Source organism: Coniophora puteana, assembly GCF_000271625.1.
Source record: "Coniophora puteana RWD-64-598 SS2 unplaced genomic scaffold CONPUscaffold_2, whole genome shotgun sequence".
NCBI lineage: Eukaryota > Fungi > Basidiomycota > Agaricomycetes > Boletales > Coniophoraceae > Coniophora > Coniophora puteana.
The window spans coordinates 3,224,460-3,242,445 of NW_006913054.1; the positions used below are offsets into that span (position 1 = coordinate 3,224,460).

Here is a 17,986-nt window from a genome sequence, read left to right on the forward strand (position 1 = left end):
CATGGCTCGTGTTGTCGGCGTGCTCCTGTAGTTTTACAAAGTTTGGCTAAAAAGCGTGTTTATGTTCAAATGCTGGTCAATTCTAGCATATATGCTCTCACCGTTGTCCTTGGGTATGTTCAGGAATTGTCGTTATAGTGGTCGTCCGTTTGTCTTCAGGTCAGCGTTGAGTGGGATAGTTTCGTCTCTCGGGTCGGGTTCGGATGTTCATTTCCCGAATTCGCTGTCGGAGTTTCAAATATCGACGCGTCTTGCAACTGGACAACGTGACCTTGACAAAACACGGTTCACTGTTTGGGTGTCTATTTCATCATACACTTCGTTGAGTGAGAGGAGTGTTGCGTTATGTTCTATTCCATCCTCAAGACTACCGTACCTCCATCCCATGACTTACTTCCTCCTCTGCGAGCGACTCTGGGGTTGTGTCGACGACGGCCCAGCACCTGGCATCATCCCGCTTCTTGCATCCACGCCGGTCTCTAGCCTAGGCAATGTAGGTCGCATACCACGCGAAACTGGCGGCGCAGGGAAAGAAGATACATTCAGCATCGGCACCGCCGGCCCTCCCACCTCGCCCTCAGGCAGCGGCAGCACAGGCCTGAAGCGCGTATGCCACCTCCCTTCCGCAATACCCGCACTCCTGCTCCCCATCGCCCACTCATGCAGCTCCCACACCGCTCTCTCCACCTCCATCCACCCCTCATTTACCGCTGAAACCTCCCCAATACACCGCCCGCGCCAAAAGTCCACCCTGAACGCCTCTGGCCTCGCCACGAGAGCCAACAGGCACCGCGCGATCGCATGCACGTCATCCCCCACGGGCGAATCCAGCAGCTCCAGCTGTTCCAGCTGGCCTGCCGCACCGCGCCCGAACAGCGCCTCCGTGTCGGATCCGCCCATGCACGTGTCAGGACGACTCTTTCCGTTGATCGCGAGCGCGAGCACGCGCAGACCCGGCAAGTCCTTCGTGCACAGCGCCACGAGTTGCCGATATGTCATCCACGGGCGGACGCGCCACCCGTGCGTGCGGTTCAGCTGCAGCACGCGCAGACGCGGCAGCGCGCCGGCCAGCTGCCTCAGATCGGAGTACGAAAGATAGATCGCGCGCTGCGTGTCGATAACCAGCGACGTGAGGTTGGAGAACTTGAACAAGGGCGACAGGTCTTGCATAGTGATCTCGAAGCCAGCCCGGCTGACGAGCGTCACTTTCGCGTTGCAGTCCTCTTGACTGAAGAAGTTTTCCTCGAGCGAGACAGAGCTGAGAACGGTGTAGCGGCAGGACCTCGACAGAGCGATGATGAGCGGGCCGATGTCAGGGACCTCCGAGCACGTCGATACAGCCGCGCTGAAGTGTTTGACGTGCATAGCGCCTCGAATAGCCAAGAGCAGTTCGACCGCGTCCATAAACCCACGACGACCCCTAAGCAAGCGCAAGCTATCCAGACGGGCAAAGTCCTGGCCTATAGTCCAGTTCGGCTCAATCGAGGTAGGACCGTTGTGGGGCGGGACAAACATCTCGAGCCTGCGCAGAGATCGGCTCGTCATCAGTGTCTGCACGACTCTCATGTTCAGCGTGCCGCACGACACATCCTCAAGAAACCACCACCGGACAGCCTCGCTCACGGCGGACGTCACGTACGGGTTACACGAGTAGTCGGTCCAGGAGAACGAGCGGACAGAGGGACACAGCCTGCCAAGGTCACCGAGCACATCGATGGCTCTCTGGCACGCCTCCGTGCGGGCGAGCGTCACGCCGTCCGAGTCTATGTCTTTCTCCTCCACGTTGTCATGCGCGTCCCAGCAGCAGCGATCAGGTACGAAGCTCATGCCCTCGAGGTGTATAGTGGTGACAGACGGACCCGCCAGCGTCCGCATGAGCAAGAAGGCGTCGCGGTCGACCGCGGTCCAGATGATCTTCTCTAAGTTGGGGAACGGCTTCACACCCCCGGGCAGCGAACAAAGCTGTTGGAGAATCTCGGGCGCGACCTCGTGGCGCACCGGCACTCGCGTACGGTGCCCTACGATACCGAGCCGCGACGCGCCGCGGAACACGCGCACGCTGTTAAAGCGGTAGTTGAGGAACCTCCAGTCTTCGGATTGAAAATGACGGAGCAGCTCGTATCGCTGGATGAACATGAACAATCAATATCGTCAACGCCACTGGATCGCATAAAGGACTGTGGTGGCTGACGATAGTTACCCAGCTCGGTCCAGCGCAATTTGCTGGCGTGACGGTGGGCTTGAAAACGCGCTTCTTGCTGATGAGGTCGTCGGGGAGGGAGTTCAGCACAGGGATGATGCTGTCCAGCTCTTGCGTAGGCACCATGGGCGCTTGGCTCAAATCGTACTGGGTTGGATACGAGAGCATCGGTAACTCGCCCTCGCGTCGCGGCCAGTCACTCATTTGAGGCAAGTCGAGGCCGTTTGTAGGAGATTGTGTCCCAGCGAAAGGAGGAGGAGAAGTGTGAAAGGAGGAGGTTATCGGGAGTTTCGTTGGTTGACCAAAGGCTCGAGCCTCGAGGTGGACGCGTAGTTATACGTTTCGAGAGCCAGTCGAGATCGCTAAGCCTCTAATCTAGGGCATGAGGAATGCGGTTATAACCAGCCCCCATTGGCCCCCCGAGTCTGTTTGCAGCCCTGGGCGAAACCGACCCTGCAGGTTGAGGTTCGCAAAACGTCGACTTTCGAGGGCCGCGCATGTCTCATGATCCAACCGTATATGCGAGTGGCATCAAGCTCAACCACGTTGAAGCGAACTCGGCCCGAGATGCCGAGCATACACCTGTGGTGTTGCCTACGACACACGACGGAAGCACATCGTCAGATCGCGAGTAAAGGGTCGGCCAAATGCCAGGAGGTTATGAGCGACAAAGCAGAGAATGAAATACCAAGAGGAGACCTGCACCCGTTGACTGCGGGTGAAACAAACGCGTTGCGTGCAAGGCAACCTGCAGGCGAAGTTAGCGTTGTTGAGCTCCACTCGACAGTGATGCAATATCCTGAGGAAGTCGAAATGGGGTTCGGAGATTCGGAACCACGAATGTTGTCCCGCCCTAGAACAGGCGCAAGGACTCACTTCGGATTCACTTACGAGTAGAACACTAAACGCCCTTCGTCCCTTCGTCCAATCTTCGCCAGACAACCAGACTAGGATATGCACAAGTGATACTTTTGAGCCTCGTCCCCTGTGCCACATCAGTGCTTTTGATGGGTGCTGAATAACCCAGCTTTGAGCAAAGAGCAAGTGGTTGCATACGATGGTGGCAGACGAGAGTGGGTGAGAGCAAGGCGACAAGAGACCGAACATTGTGTGTCCGTGTGTGCTCCCTCATGATCGGGGCTCAAATTTTCGGCTTGTTCCGGCCCCGCTTTCTTTCCGCTCGCGAGTCACGACAACTTGTTCGCAATGCACCTCCAAGAGACCTGACATGATCCGTAGACTCACCCGTCAACAAGATGTCTCCGAATATTCTCTCAACAGTGTACCGCGACTCATCCCGCCCCGCTCGTCGCCGCGGAACAGGTTTACCCTGCGCACTGCCACGGCATGGAAGACTTCACCGCATCGTGCAAAACGTGGTCTTTGCTGTCACTCGCTTTGGGCCTGCCTTTTCTCGAGAGAAGCTCTTTGATCAGCGCGAGTACCGTACCAGGTCCTAAGTCTTCGGCGATCAGACGTCATCTTGTCGTTAACTCGCACCTAGCCGTGGCATCCAACAAGGACGCCACTATGCAACCAAGGTATTATAAGGTCGTGTGCTTGCTTGAAGCGGTCTCTACTTTGTTCTTCCAGGCCACCCCCGCTCACCTCTTATTCTCTTCCATCACCTATCGGATTTTCTTCTCTGTCCTGCACTCTATCTGCGTTCCCCCCGTCGACCCGGTCGACGATGAACATCATCCGTTCCATCTTCAGAACTCCGAAACGATCCACGACCATCGACGACGAGAACCCCGCCAGCTTCATTCAGAGGGAACAGCAATGCTCCGAGTCCTCACCTTACGCTCCGCTCTTGGGGAACGCAAAGATGCTCGGCTGGGAGTTCGCGAGGAAGTCGTCTGACGTCCGAGCTGTGGACGTGAAGTACAACCACCCCTGCGGCGTTCCTGCTGCTACCATCAAGATTAGCCGCAAGTGGTGTCTTTCGTCGTCGTCCTTGCGCTCGAGTACATCTGCTGCGATCTCTGATTTGAATCCAAGTAACGTAGGCGACGCCCCCGAAGATGTGTTTGATCCTCCAGGACTACAAGATGCGGGACAGCGTGCTCAGACCAGCCACCCTCTTCCTGATCCGGATACCGTCATTCTACTAAGCCAACCTGAGGTACTTGAACCCCAGCCTATCCGCGACGAACCTCTCGAATATGCTGATCCTCCAAGCGCTGCGGTCATCCCTCCCTACACTGTCTGCTCACATGCTACTGGCCCTACCGCTCGTCGCAGGCAGACATCTCTCTTAGTCAACGCTCCGGATTCAGGTGCAGACCTACCGCAGTCCAGTGCACGCATCGACAGACCTTCTCTCCTCCCGGTTGCTCTGCATCCAGTTCGATTTTCTCAGCCTGGCATTCAACATTCTGTGGTACCCCAATCCGCCGAGCCAAGGCCTCAGGCAGCCCAGTTCTGTGTTCGATTCAAAGGCAATGCACAGCGTTTCACGGTCTTGAAGTCCATTGGCAACGGCACGTTTGGCTCCGTCGTATACGCGCGCACCGATGAGCGGCGCGAGGTCGCCATCAAGATCGTCAACAAGCGCAAGCTCCTCGCGTCTAAAGTCTTACGGCGGAACGTCCCTCGCGAATGGGTCCCTGCATACAACAGAGCGGCCGCGGACGACATCCTCGGCGAACTCACTGCTCTCCATCTTATCACGTCCCGCCCAAACGCCAGTCCATTTCTGACCCCGATGCTTAACGCATGGACGGACGAGAATAACGTCTACTTTGTCATGGTGGGTATTTCAAACGTTTTTTTCTCACTTGAGCACATCTTACTGGCGACGTCTCAACACGTGTGCTAGCGCATGTACCCGTTCAACCTCCGGCAAGTCCTGAAGGACACGCCCCTGAGCCCGGAGCAGACACGCGTATGGGGAGCCGAACTCGTGCGTAGAGTATACCACGTTCCGTGTATTCGTTTTGCTCAAGGGTTTGCCTAGCTTCTCGGTCTCGAGTACCTTCACTATCTCGGTGTTATCCACCGCGACCTCAAGCCAGAGAACATACTCGTGACACCCTCGGGGCACCTCGCCATCGCCGACTTTGGTCTCGCTGCCGTCCTACCTCCTCAGCAGAGCATTGCGGTGAGCAACTGTGTGGGTACCCCCGGATATCTTGCGCCGGAGCAGCATGATGGGAGAATCCCCCGTGGCGGGTACTCGTACGGGGTGGACGTGTACGCGTATGGTCTGGTATTGATGGAGATGGTTCTCGGCGACGGCAAGGTGTGTCTGTTCAGAAATTTTATTAAGCGTTGCCGGGACTTAGCTGTATTTCTTAAGCGCTGGTGGTCCTCGTTCGATCACGAATGTACGATGGGCATGACTTATCAGGAGCACCAGCCAACCCCGTTCGACGTCATAAAGCGGGTCGATGCGAAAGATTGGCTCGCAGGTCTCTTCATCAGACGTGTACGTTCTCGCGAGCCTCCCCCTTCTCTCAACTCATCAATATATATCACCCGTTTAGCTCGTTCAAGACAACCCGCAGCATCGTCCTCGTTGGGTTGACGCTCGCACCTTCGGATTCTTCAACGACCTCGACTGGACGCGTGTTGCCGAGAGAAAATACCAAGTCTTCCAGGCGCCATGCGTCCTTCCTCATGCCAAGGAACACTTCAAAGCGCCTGACGACGGGCAACGCTTCTTTATGGAGATGTATAGCGACGCCGAGCGCCAATACGTCGAGGACGTGATGACGACACAGCGCGCCGAGCTTCAAGGGCTGGGCGCGCTAACGTTCGACTACGAATACCCCAAGATAATGTGGAAGGATAGCGAGCACGGAGAAACGTGCTTGCAAGTATGTCATCATGGTCACGAACTAGGACTATGATATCTTGACGAATGAATCATGGACGTTTTTACCGATACATTATATTTCAGCTTCGGGTTTGTCTATGTGGTCGAACCTGCATTTTTAGATTGCCTTTACACTTTGCTAATAACATAGAACCTGGATATCAATTTCTACCGATGCGATTACCCGAAACGATTTATAGAAGTGTTGCGTGCTGCGTATGCTATATGATCTCTACCTCTTTCATCTCCGCACGTTTTAGCCAATCGTCAACTTCCTTGCGTCCGTCATAACCGAAGTCATAGTTCATTTCAAAGAGGCCAATGCGACGGTATCGCGTGGTTTCGCCCTCCAGGGAGCTGAGACTAACCTGCTCTACGACGAGACCTTGCATCTTTGACCCATGCTCCTCACGGTGCACGAACACCACGGAAGCATTGCGAATGTTGATGTCGGAGAATTCGTCCTTAGCGTCAAGTCTGCAGCCGCCGAAGTCGCCACCCATTTTGAGCATCCAGCGCCCAGTGTCCTTGTTGAACCATTCTTCATCGCTCGACTCCATCTTCTCCCGATGGGTAGCTCTGATCTCCTCTATCTCGGAATCTTCCGACTCGTCTTCACTTTCTGACTCCGTTGTATCTTCTGCCTGCTGGGCCTCTCCAGAGACCATCACCTTGTCTACGTAGAACTTTCGTCGATCTTCCCGCTGATGAGAAAACCCCATCATCACACCTTCAATTACTGGAGCACGGAGGACAAGCACGCCTCCAGAAACTGCACCGAACGGGAGTGTCGCATCCTGTAAGGCCGTCTCGCATAGAACAACTTGAGCGACGAACGCATGCATGGTTTTCGGCGCCACAGAAACCAAGCATCCCTTCGCGCATCCGTCATAGTATGCCACAAGGCCATCTATAGCAGTCCAGGACCACGATGGAGCGCGGTACTTCGATGGACGCGGCCACGGTCCCGTGGTGTGAACATGTGCCCAGAGGAGGTCCATCAGCAGCGTATTCTGCCACACTCCAGCCAGATAGGGCGCTTGGACGATGGCATGGAAGTATTCCGCGAGGGCGGCGAGTGCAACGAGTTTGTCTCCTGGTACTGATATACTGCGTCGCGTGTAGCTGTGTACGATGGTCTTCCATGCGCCATAAATATTATCGAGGTCGTCAATCGTCTTAACGTCCTGTGGAATGCCCGAGATCGGCGGAGGTCGACTCCACGGAATGCGATCATCAGTCCAGTATTCGTTGTCTGCGCCACCGATGTTCCGCGCTCCCTTCTGGCACTGATATTGCAACGTGTGTGATGCAAAGACGAGGGATCGTGGAGAGAGAAAGAGCTCCTGCATGCACCATGCCCGTTGGTGAACCGGCTCTTTAAGGGGTTCGTACCAGGTGTCATCCATCGTGACTGGATTGTCAATTTCCATATACATGGGAGAAAAAGAAACGGAACCGGTGCCACGTCCTTCTGGAAGTACCACAGGGAGCGTGAAGTCTGCCCTGTTGAGCCTCAGAGTGTCCTCGCGCCGGTGTAAGAATCCCTCGCTAACGCGATTCGCGCTTGCAACGACGATTGTCAAGTATGAATCGCGGTAGATGTTCTTCATATGCCCGAGCTCATGCACTTTGTCCTCGTCCGAGTCTTGAATGATGCACAACGTGTCCGCCCATAGGTAGCGAATTCCAAGCATGTTCGTAATTATAATTGCGTCCTTTATCGTTTGCGGTAAAAATTGGGTGTCAATGTGTTGAACGTAAGATGCGATATTCGAGGAGGTAGTGCTGTACGGCTGCGGTTCGCCCCAGACATAGCTCAACGCAATGTAACGACCGGGCGCGTGACCGGATACGAAAAGACGAGGATGAGAGGGATCGCTGCAATCGATAACGCGGGTGGGAAGGAAAGGAAGTGCATCTTGAAGGGCTGGACAGTCGTGTGTTCGAAGACAGTCCTGCATCAGGTCCATCGCCGACGAAATTGCACGCGGTGATCCAATGTCGCGAACAAGGCGTCTTCCCCCAATGTAACCCGCTGCTACATCTTCTAAGCATCGATGAGCCTTCGGGTAGACTTGTGAACAAAATCCTTGCTTACCTTCGTCGGTGTACATGTATCCCAAAAATATTCGCCTATTATCCATGTATATATGGAAGACATGTGGGGTAGCCGAGCCGTTCAGTGGCTGGACTAGGAAAATACGAGTTCGAAGGGGAATAGGAACAGAGAGTGCCGAAGAAGTAAAGAATACGAGTGGGAATTGAGACTCGGACTGAACTCGAGTTTGAGAGGGAAACTGGGGCTGAATTCAATGCAGACTAACTACGACAAGGAGCTGTATTTATACGGTTTCGAGACTAGGTGTGAGTAAGAGAAATTACGAGTCAAAACGAACGCGTGTACATGAGGTTTGCACTGGGTGTCAGCGATAAGGAGAGACCGTGAAAAGAAGACAAAAGAATCTAGGTACAATGAATGGAGATCTTGCTGCGGGTACGGGTCGGGAGTCCAAGCGAGATGTCAAGGCCGGAAGGACAATGAGAGACAATGCGTAGGAGGCGGATGGTCGACGACGTTGATCGGGGGTGAGTCGAAGCGGGCGGTCAAAGCGATCGGGTTGTGGTGCAAGCAGTCAGGGAGCGTCTAGGCGCGCGCACAGCGCGTCCCTTACAGACATGGGCGGGGTACGTTCATCACTAAATGAGGGGATGAATGATAAGTAAATGATCTTGACCGACATTACAGATCATGACAAACATACACCGGGGAAATGGTGAGACTCCGACACTCGTAGCATGTAAAGTCTGTTTTTAGCATACAGGGAAGATCGCGGGGATATGTTCATATCAGAGAATCTGTTATCTACTCGAAGGGGCGTGTTATCATTAGCAGATACAGTATGATAATAACATATGGGTACTCACATCCATCAGAATTCACGATCTAACATAAGCGCCATCTTACCATTAGCAGATACGGCATGATAATAACATACGGGTACTCAGAGCTATTAGGGTACTCACATCTATTAGAATCCATGATATAATATAAGCGCCATCTTACCATCAGCAAAGGCCGCATGATAACAACATATGGGTACTCACAGCTACTATAACTCACAGCAGGTGCATTATAATGACTTGCGATCACGACGAGGTTTCCAATAACAAGAAATTCATTGCAATTAATACAGTGCACTCTACAGCAGACGTTACAGTATACGAGAGAATTAATTGAGGCTACTGTCTGCAAAGGATGAGTATGAGCAATATACGAGAGCAGTGACAAGACGAAACGAATGGGAGCAGGTGATGAGCGTTGATTGAGAGCATGCGATTAATACGTTACTGCGTAAGGTCTAATAGAGAGGGAGTGGTGAGCAACATGAGCAACCTCCATGATGAATAACATACCTAGTTACCGTGCTTCCTCGGCGACTTTCTGCCTGTTGTAATACGGGGGGCCCTTGACCTCGTCTGGACGATCTTGGCCGGCGGCTCGATAGGGGGCGGCAAGGGGGACGGCGGCGGGACAGGGGGCGGCGAGAGAGACAGTGGCGGCGGCTCATCTTCTTCGATGGAGGAGAGCTCGGAGTCCACGCCGCCATCCTCTGCAGAATTTTTGCTGCTCGAGATGGCGGCGGGCTGGCTGTCCACTGGGCCCTTGGTCCTTTTTGGCTGACTGCGAGTAGATGGAGGAGGGTGGGGGGCGATGGTGGGGGCTTTGACAGCGCTCCCCGGCTCGTCCTCGTCCTCGTCCTCATCTGAGGAATCGCTCCTCGTCGAAGGAGGTCGTGAGGAATTTTTGCGGGTGGAAGACGACTTGCCCGTTGTTGAGATGGGCTCGGTGTCGTCGGGCCTGTCTGTGCGCCAGTCGGCCAGGTCGTCCAGTGTTGTATCATCGCCGAGTTCGACTTGAAGGTCGGCGGTTCGCAGCCGTGGTGCGCGATCGAGAGTCGGGCTTGGAGAGGCGGTCGGGAGACGACATAAGAGGCGGTCGAAGTCGTTCTCCTCGTCGTCGGATGCGTCTTCGTCGTAGCATTGCCCAGGCTTGTAGCCTTCTTCATGTCCGAACACTTTCCTATAGCTAGTTAGCTTCCATTGTGATGCAATAAAAAAAAACTCACTTATTAACGCGGGCGACCATAGCGTCAACGTGCTTCTTGACGCGGTCATCGTGCATCCACTCGAGGAAGTAACGATGCGCGCGTGCAAAATTGTACGCGGCGTCGTTCGAGGGCCATGAAGGCACCGAAGACATAACAAAGCGAAGCTAAAATAAAATAAAATCAGTGTTGAGCGAGCATACAACGACGAAAGAACTTACTATGACTAACGAGTACGCGATGTGCTCTCGCATTACGACCGGCGTCTCCATCAGCATGCAGTTGCTGCGTGGGTTGATGAGCGAGGACGCGTTGGGCTCGCATACGGCTTTATGCCGAATAAGAATCATCTTCAAAAACTGTATAAAAAACCGTCATGTTAGTTCTGAGCCTCGGAAGAAGAAAAGACAAGAAGAACTTACGCGCGATAGGGCATAGCCATCGCAGAGCCCTCGCCACGGATGTTCAGGATCGAATTTGTCGCCACAGTATTTCTTACCGCTGTACAGGAACGAGGGGAGCAGACCCGAACGAACAGTGAAGGGCGCACTGTCGTTCTTAATTTGTAAGCGTATTCTAGATAATTAAAACTCGTTAGCTTGTACACAATGATGCGATGAAGAGGAATACTTACGTGTCTTCGTCCTCTAGGTATTGACTGAGATATGTTGCTGGGACGAGCAGGCGCGCGAGCTCCTTGTGTGAGAACCCGAGCAGCGCCCGATCGGCGTTGTGATGGACAGTGTTGTCGAGGCCGACGTCGGCGTTGTGAGCTGCGATCTGGTTGATGTAGAACTTCGTGTTCTTGATGTCGTTGCTGCGATGTATACCGATTTTTGTCGAGATCTGTGTTTAATAGTCAGCGCATATATGCATTCAAATTTACAGAAAACTTACCCATGTAACGCGATCGCTGAGTTCCGAGAACCTTCCAGGCGCCCGAATAACCTCGGAGAAGTATCGACAGTGGTCGCTGATCCACTGCCATAGCCGGTCGCAATAATCGACCTCGTGATCTTTCCTAAAAATGCGCATATAGTCAGCTTGTCAGAGACAAAACCGAGACTTAAATTAAAACTTACATATCGTTATAATCGCGCTTTGCTGAAGCGCTGAGGGCACGAAGCGAAGTGCCTTCGAGGGTGTCGAGGGCGCGGTAGACCCCGACCTGGAGGCAGCTGTCGAAGTTCAGAAAGAGGCCGCCCGAGCGGACGGCATACAGTGCTAGATGTAGACACTGATCGTCGTCGCTATAACAGAAGAAGGTTAGTACAGAATAACAAAAAAAGATCTGCATACCTTTGGTGTGTCGTAGGGCCTGTACGGCGCCTTTTTGATGGGCGGCTGGTGCTGTCGTCCTCGTCCTCGTAGACATCATGCGGGCCCGAGCTGGACAGTTTGCTGCCCGCCGATCGAGTGGAGCTCGGCGCAGAGGCGCCGTGCATCTTCGTGGGCACTCGAGCATCCTCGTCGTCGGAGTCGGTGTCCTCTTCGACTGGTGCAGGAGCGCGCGGCTGTCGGGATTTTGAACCGGGGGCCAAGGCGTGGTTGGGTTGAGTGGAAGACGGGGCGGGGGCGCGATTTTTCTTGCGAGGGGCCCGTTCCTCAGCGGAGGGCTTGGGCTTGGGGGCGTGTGGCATGGTGGTGGAGAGAGGGAAGGAAAGGAGGGAAGGAAAGAAGGGAGGGAAGGAAAGAAAGGGGGCAAAGAAAGAGATAACAAGACGCGGCGGCGAGATAGACGCGCGCGTACTTTTAATGAAACAGTGAGCTTCGAATTAATTTCTCACGCTTATCCCGAAGCTCGACTCGCTTCTTTAATACAGCTTCGGCAACTCCGCCGCGGCTGAGAAGGCAATAGGCCGAATTGGCCGATGCCTGTAGCCTGCCCCGAAACTGAGGAAGACATGATGTTGGAAGTTTTTGAATACACTGAGCGTGTTGTGAATATGATCATGTTGGAAGTTTTCGAATACACTGAGCGTGTTGTGAATATGATCAGGCAAATAGCCCGAGATGGCCGTCCTTTCCCTATATTGAGCGCGGGATTGACCTGAACACAGCCACCACGGAACTAGATCCCGCGCGTGGAAGATGCCCGAGTCGCCCGGTGGGCGCATACGCGGATCGAGACGCGTCTTTCACGCGTCGAACGAGATATAATCCCCACAAAAAAAGCATATATATTTATACACTATGTACCTATGTAAGATTGAAGTGGCAGCTGCGGCTGCCTCTGTGCTGGGCGAGTGAATGTAGGTGCTCCGGGGCAGAGAACGTGTCGACCGAGGGAGCCAGGCACGTCTGGACCCATGTGTTGCATTCGGGGCATTGAAGCTCTCGGCGTCCGTCGCCGGCCCTGTCGTTGAGGTACCCATTTTGATATAGCCAGAGGAGCGCTTCGGCTGTGTTGACAGTGAGCATCCGCGCCGGGTCCGGTTTTTCCTCGCCGCCGGAACCTGACTCGGGATCCACGAGAACGTCGGCAACCCTATCATTGCGGGAGTCATTTGATGCCTCCGATCGGCTGTCGTCCGCGTCGAGGCTGGCGTCGAGATCGGGTCCGATATCGAACCAGGGACGGTAGCGGGGGGGAATGTCACTACTTGGCGCATATAGCCGTAATTACAAGAGCCTCAAATGAAAACGGATACTCGTACCTTAGATACTCGTAACCACGCGTGAGTGGTGTTGGATGAGGCTGTCTGACATCAATATAATCTTGCCAATCCACGATCGGGATGTCACTGTGTATTTCCAATGAGAGCCAATCAAAGAAAAGTCGATGTACATACCTCATGTTGAGCCTTGTGGACTGTTTCTGAGTGTCTTGAGGGTCTAAAACGAAGGGTAGTGGGTGGATGGATGAACAGAGGTCTGGATGACGGCCGCTAATGAGGAGAAACGAGGAATCTGACGAAGACGGCCCCTATCTTTAGCTACGATCGCGCTTCCCGAAGCTCGATTCGCTTATTTAATATAGCTCCGGTAGCTCCGCTGCGAGAAGCCAATAGCCCGAGATCGCCGTTGTGCGCGACGCGTCTTGGAGGGAGGACGGAATCCCCTTTTTTCTCCCCTTCCAGCCACACCCCTCCTCCCCACTGCAATAAAAGTCATTATGCCTCAATGCCCTGAGTGCGAGAAGGTTCTACGTACCGAAAACGGTGTCAGGAAACATCTAGCAACGTGCCAAGCAGCCCATGATGCTCGCAAGAGAGCGTATGGCGCTGCTGCTGATCTCGGCTCACCCACCAAGCGTCGAAGACAGGCGTCTCCGAGCTCGGAAGAGCCTTCCGCTGGTCCGTCTCGTGTGTACACGGCTATGAGCAGCCTTTCATACGGGCAGGATCATGAAGAACAGACAAACTACAGTGAGAATGCTAAGGTATGCCCTGAGACTGCATCTGTAGTCTCCGTGCACGAAGCAGAAACTCAGTCATCTCTACCTCTGGTGCGTATTTCATTCTACTTATTCATGACAATCTCATTTTATGAACTTTTCTATTAACAGGAATATGTCTCCAAGCGCTCTGGGCGCACGGTACGAATGCCGGCTCACTTTCAAGACCTTATACCGAGCAGCACGACGCACCTCGCTCACATGCCGCTATCCTCACGCCAGAATAACGAGCGTGCTATCACACCTCCTCCTCCACCTTCTCCGAGCTCGGAATCGCCTCCTCCGCCTGTAGAGGCGGTCAACCACACTACAGAAGAAAATACATTCGGGCTGTATCGCATATACGAGCGATCACCGACGCATATACCCGCCGACACGCTCCAAGATGCTACAGATGCTCCTTTGCTACAAGTATGCTCTTCTCAGCATTCGACTACTTCGCTTTACCTGGGTACCCCTTCTCCTGGCGATTGGACTCTGGATGAGGTCATGGCCGCGTTCAAGAACCCTACCTGTGGGATCATGCTCGCGCATCTTAATGCTGGATCAACACTCAAGTCAGAGATCGACGCGCGGTGGCTCACCTGGCTACTCAGCCATCCGCTGTTCAAGAAAGAAGAGCTCGTTGACTACAAGCCGCACACCAATAACGTGCGACTAGACAAATACCTGAAGCGATCGGGCAAGGAGAATATTTTTCGTGAAGAGAATGGCTGGAAGTCTTCGTCGGCCGACATTCCCCTCCCTTTCGAAGGCCGTCGCAACCCTGGAGGCGAAGCAGGCGCTCCAAAGCTTACGGTCGATGGTATATTTCACCAAAACATCGTTGACATAGCACTGGCCGCTGTTCAAGACCCATCGACTTTTGCCGCCTTCAACACGACGCCTTTCGAACAACGATATCATACTCCAGATGGCCGCGACATACGCGTTTACTCAGAGGCATATACTGCCGATTCGGCTCTCAGAGCATATCGCGAGGTGAACTCACTACCACGGCAACCAGGGGACACACTCGAGCGCATGACTATCCTCGTCGATCTCTATTCGGACGGAACGCTTCTGGCGAACTTTGGCGAAGCATCGCTCCATCCAATATACATGTTCTTTGCTAACCAGTCGAAGTATACTCGAAGCAAGCCAACGACGCAATCTTGCCATCATCTGGCATATATTCCAGATGTGAGTTCCTTTTATTTTATGCTCTTCAGATCGCTCACTATATATACACTGTAGCTACCAGATGGATGGCAAAACACGTATACTGATATATTCAAGAAGCTACCCACAAAAGACGTCCATACACATATGAGGCGTGAGCTCATTCAAGCTGTATGGCGGCTTTTATTGAGCGATAGACGTCTTCGGCGCGCATACGATAAGGGGATCATAACAACATGTGGAGACGGCCTTGATCGACGAGCATTCATCCGCTTCAATACGTATGCAGGCGATTTTCTAGAGAAGTGCATTTTAACCTGTTCATACATGTTCATTACTTATAATCTGCACGGACAGGATCGCTCTTGTTACGCTTAAATACTTGGGTAAATTTCCCTGCCCTCGCTGCCTTATTCCAAAGGCTCGGTTGGCAGAGATGGGGATGCCACGCGACATGCGGATGCGCTCCAAATTTCGCAAGGACTCGGAGGATCTCCAAGCACGCATAGAGCTAGCTCGCAGCAGAATATTCAAGAAAGGTTATTCTATTGGTTCTAGTCGAGTGACGTCCCTCCTTAATGACGGATCATACACTGCTGCATCTGTAAGTTCGCTGGTACTATAGTAGCTATCACACGTACTGATCATTGGTTGTTAGAACGCATTCTCTGAGTTCTTTCTCCCCAGAGGAGTCAACTATTTCAGATTATTCCCGGTGGATCTCCTTCACGAGGTTGAACTCGGGGTTTGGAAGACTGTACTAACTCATCTAGTCCGAATGTTGCTCTCGATCGGAGGCAACGCAGTCAAGGTTGTTAATAGCAGGTATGTTCTACATTCATATCACCTGTAAATGTGTTCCCTCACGCAGTGTGAAGCTACTGTAAAGTGCCTACGTTCGGACGGGTAACTATCCGGAAGATTCGCAAAAACATCTGTGCTATGAAGAGATTAGCAGCGCGCGATTTTGAGGATTTATTACAGGTATGCTACTCATTCACGCGTTATTAGACAGCTGTAAACTGATGTTAACAGTGCGCGCTGCCCGTGTTCGAGGCTGTCCCATGGCCCCACCGAGGTCATCGGAAGGTCATCTTAGACCTCCTTTTTGAGCTTGCCAATTGGCACGGCCTTGCAAAATTACGACTGCACACCGATGATACGCTTCGATTACTCAGATCCGCGACGGTCAGTCTCGGCAAAATACTACGAGAGTTTCAGTCCGAGGTCTGTCCCCACTACGATACACGCGAACTTCCCACAGAAACGTCTGCCCGAGGTCGCCGAGCAGTCACTCGTCTGGCTAATCAGGCAGCTGGCTCAGGTGCTCAGGGCGCTGACGTCAATATTTCATCAAGAAGTCTCCGGAAAGAGCTTAACTTGGTTATATACAAGTTTCACTCTCTCGGAGACTATGTACAGACAATCCAGGAGCACGGCACCACTGATAACTTCTCGTCTCAGCCTGTGAGTACTCTCTACGTCGTCACAATCTCACTATGCTAAATATTCTTGCCGAGAACAGGGAGAGCTCGCCCACCGTAGGCCCAAGGCTGGCTGGTTCAAGACTGGCAAGAAAGCCGAGAGTGCGGTTGAGTCTTTGACTCGTCTAGAGACCCGCGAGCGTTTTTTCCATAAATTCATTGACTATCTCAAGGCTACATCAGACGAAGACATGCCACAGGGTTTCTTAACAGCTGAGAAGTCTCAGCAAGTATCGCCAGCAAAGAGCAGTCCTGAAGACCGATACTGGGTCTCCTCGGACTCGAAGCAGTCTCTATCTCTGTGGGACTTTAGAGACGTGTTGCACGATGCTTTCGATATCGATAATACGGTGCGTCCGTTTGTTCACTGTGTCACTTTTTGTATACTTACTGTTACATTGAAAGGAGTTCATGACGTGCTTCAAGTCGCACATCCTCGACCGTCTGATAGAGCAAAAGGACGTGCCAGACGTACTGGGTCTACCAGCGCATTCCCCCGACATGGACTACTCACTCCAACAGCTTGACACGCTGATTATCGAGAAGGACCGGATCCACGAACATAGGACCATTCGAATCAACTACACCACGTACGACTTACGGCGCGAGCAAGATATCCTGAACCCTCGTTCACGAACGGATCTAATGGTCATGTCTGACGCATCTGCGAGCGACGATGTCCCGTATCCATACTGGTTTGCTCGACTCGTTTACACCTTTCATGTCAATGTCTACTTCCGCGGCGAGCGTCCTTCTGCGAGTCGACAGATTGTTATGCTCCTTGTCCGGTGGCTTCAGAACGATTCGACATACAGCTGTGGTTTTGAAGAACGACGACTACCTCGTGTTGCCTTCCACCCCCTTGGAACATCGCAATGCTGGGATTTTATTGATCCTGCCGCTGTTATTAGAGGTGCCCACTTAATTCCAGCCTTCAAGTACGAGCAAACACCTGGTCCATCAATCCCTCGACATATAGGACGTCTTCACTTTGGGCCGAAGAGCCCCGATTCAGTGAGCGAATGGCTATTCTATTATGTGAACATGTACGTGTTTCTTCGAACATTAATGTACTCTACTGACTATTCCTTAGATTCGTTGACAGGGACATGCTCATGCGGTTTCGAGGCGGTGGCATTGGCCACAACTTACCCCCAGATTGGGACCGAAAACTCCTAGCATTGACTTCGAGTGTCCCCGAGGCCGAGGAGCGCGAACTATTCGATGACCACCTCAGCGATGAGGAAGAGCAAGGTGAGGAGCCTGAGGAACTCACAGATGACAGCCGCAGCGGAGATGGCAGCGACGAGGATGAGGCTGAGATGGAAATGGATATTGAAGAGCAGGCGGATGAGGGAGGTTTCTTGGGTGAGGATGAAGCGCTCGCTAACGAGGCTGGCTTTGATGCATTGTAGAGGTTAGTCTTCTACTACTCAGCGTGCTTTTGTTAGTTGACAACCGGTTTGTGAGCAGTCTCTTATAATCGAATGATCATGTTGCCTTCGCAATGAGATCCAGATTTTCATGTGCCAACATATCGCGAGCGATTTTACCTTGAGTTTTGGTCCACGGTAAGCTCACGATCATATGGTACTCGATGGTAAGATCCCGACAATATGATATTCTACCATAATTCATTCTCATATGGTGGGCTGACGCTTAACCAATGTTTAATCCTCGCCATTTACGATCATACAGGATTCTATCAACGGTCATATTATAACACCGATAACTTCGTTTATGCCTCGAAATTTTTCCCCCGATTTAGTGATGTTTGAGCTCGTGTGGTGGTGGGGAGTTCAAGTCTCCCTATCC

General features: G+C 52.8%; 6 protein-coding genes across 6 annotated transcripts; 2 read left to right on the top strand and 4 right to left on the bottom strand.

The window, feature by feature from the left end:
- Positions 1-379: 379 nt before the first annotated feature.
- Positions 380-3,118, bottom strand: CONPUDRAFT_162848 (uncharacterized protein). Its single transcript, XM_007766926.1, has 3 exons — positions 3,092-3,118; positions 2,192-2,948; positions 380-2,124 (listed from the first exon to the last, which is right to left on the bottom strand). The coding sequence occupies exons 2-3, from the start codon at positions 2,402-2,404 to the stop codon at positions 391-393; spliced, it is 1,947 nt and encodes a 648-aa protein (XP_007765116.1). The 5' UTR covers positions 2,405-2,948; positions 3,092-3,118; the 3' UTR covers positions 380-390.
- Positions 3,119-3,841: 723 nt separating this feature from the next.
- CONPUDRAFT_162849 (kinase-like protein) lies at positions 3,842-6,166 on the top strand. Its single transcript, XM_007766927.1, has 5 exons — positions 3,842-4,952; positions 5,022-5,105; positions 5,160-5,444; positions 5,502-5,630; positions 5,689-6,166. Exons 1-5 carry the CDS (start codon positions 3,891-3,893, stop codon positions 6,052-6,054), a joined length of 1,926 nt encoding a protein of 641 aa, XP_007765117.1. The 5' UTR covers positions 3,842-3,890; the 3' UTR covers positions 6,055-6,166.
- A 600-nt stretch (positions 6,167-6,766) lies between these two features.
- On the bottom strand, positions 6,767-7,984 carry CONPUDRAFT_47467 (HET-domain-containing protein; the record flags this gene model as incomplete). The annotated part of the gene is made up of 1 exon (XM_007765823.1): positions 6,767-7,984. A coding segment is annotated over one exon (1,218 nt), but the record flags the coding sequence as incomplete, so codon positions are not given.
- A 1,453-nt stretch (positions 7,985-9,437) lies between these two features.
- Positions 9,438-11,769, bottom strand: CONPUDRAFT_150503 (uncharacterized protein; the record flags this gene model as incomplete). Its single annotated transcript, XM_007766928.1, has 8 exons — positions 9,438-10,104; positions 10,151-10,296; positions 10,351-10,488; positions 10,552-10,705; positions 10,764-10,975; positions 11,027-11,150; positions 11,212-11,379; positions 11,429-11,769. 8 exons carry the CDS (start codon positions 11,767-11,769, stop codon positions 9,438-9,440), a joined length of 1,950 nt encoding a protein of 649 aa, XP_007765118.1.
- A 559-nt stretch (positions 11,770-12,328) lies between these two features.
- CONPUDRAFT_70451 (uncharacterized protein) lies at positions 12,329-12,926 on the bottom strand (the record flags this gene model as incomplete). Its single annotated transcript, XM_007766022.1, has 3 exons — positions 12,329-12,728; positions 12,787-12,873; positions 12,922-12,926. 3 exons carry the CDS (start codon positions 12,924-12,926, stop codon positions 12,329-12,331), a joined length of 492 nt encoding a protein of 163 aa, XP_007764212.1.
- A 318-nt stretch (positions 12,927-13,244) lies between these two features.
- Positions 13,245-17,586, top strand: CONPUDRAFT_150505 (uncharacterized protein; the record flags this gene model as incomplete). The annotated part of the gene is made up of 10 exons (XM_007766929.1): positions 13,245-13,577; positions 13,638-14,708; positions 14,763-14,968; positions 15,045-15,291; positions 15,346-15,512; positions 15,566-15,671; positions 15,723-16,154; positions 16,213-16,521; positions 16,577-17,217; positions 17,265-17,586. The coding sequence occupies 10 exons, from the start codon at positions 13,245-13,247 to the stop codon at positions 17,584-17,586; spliced, it is 3,834 nt and encodes a 1,277-aa protein (XP_007765119.1).
- Positions 17,587-17,986: the final 400 nt, after the last annotated feature.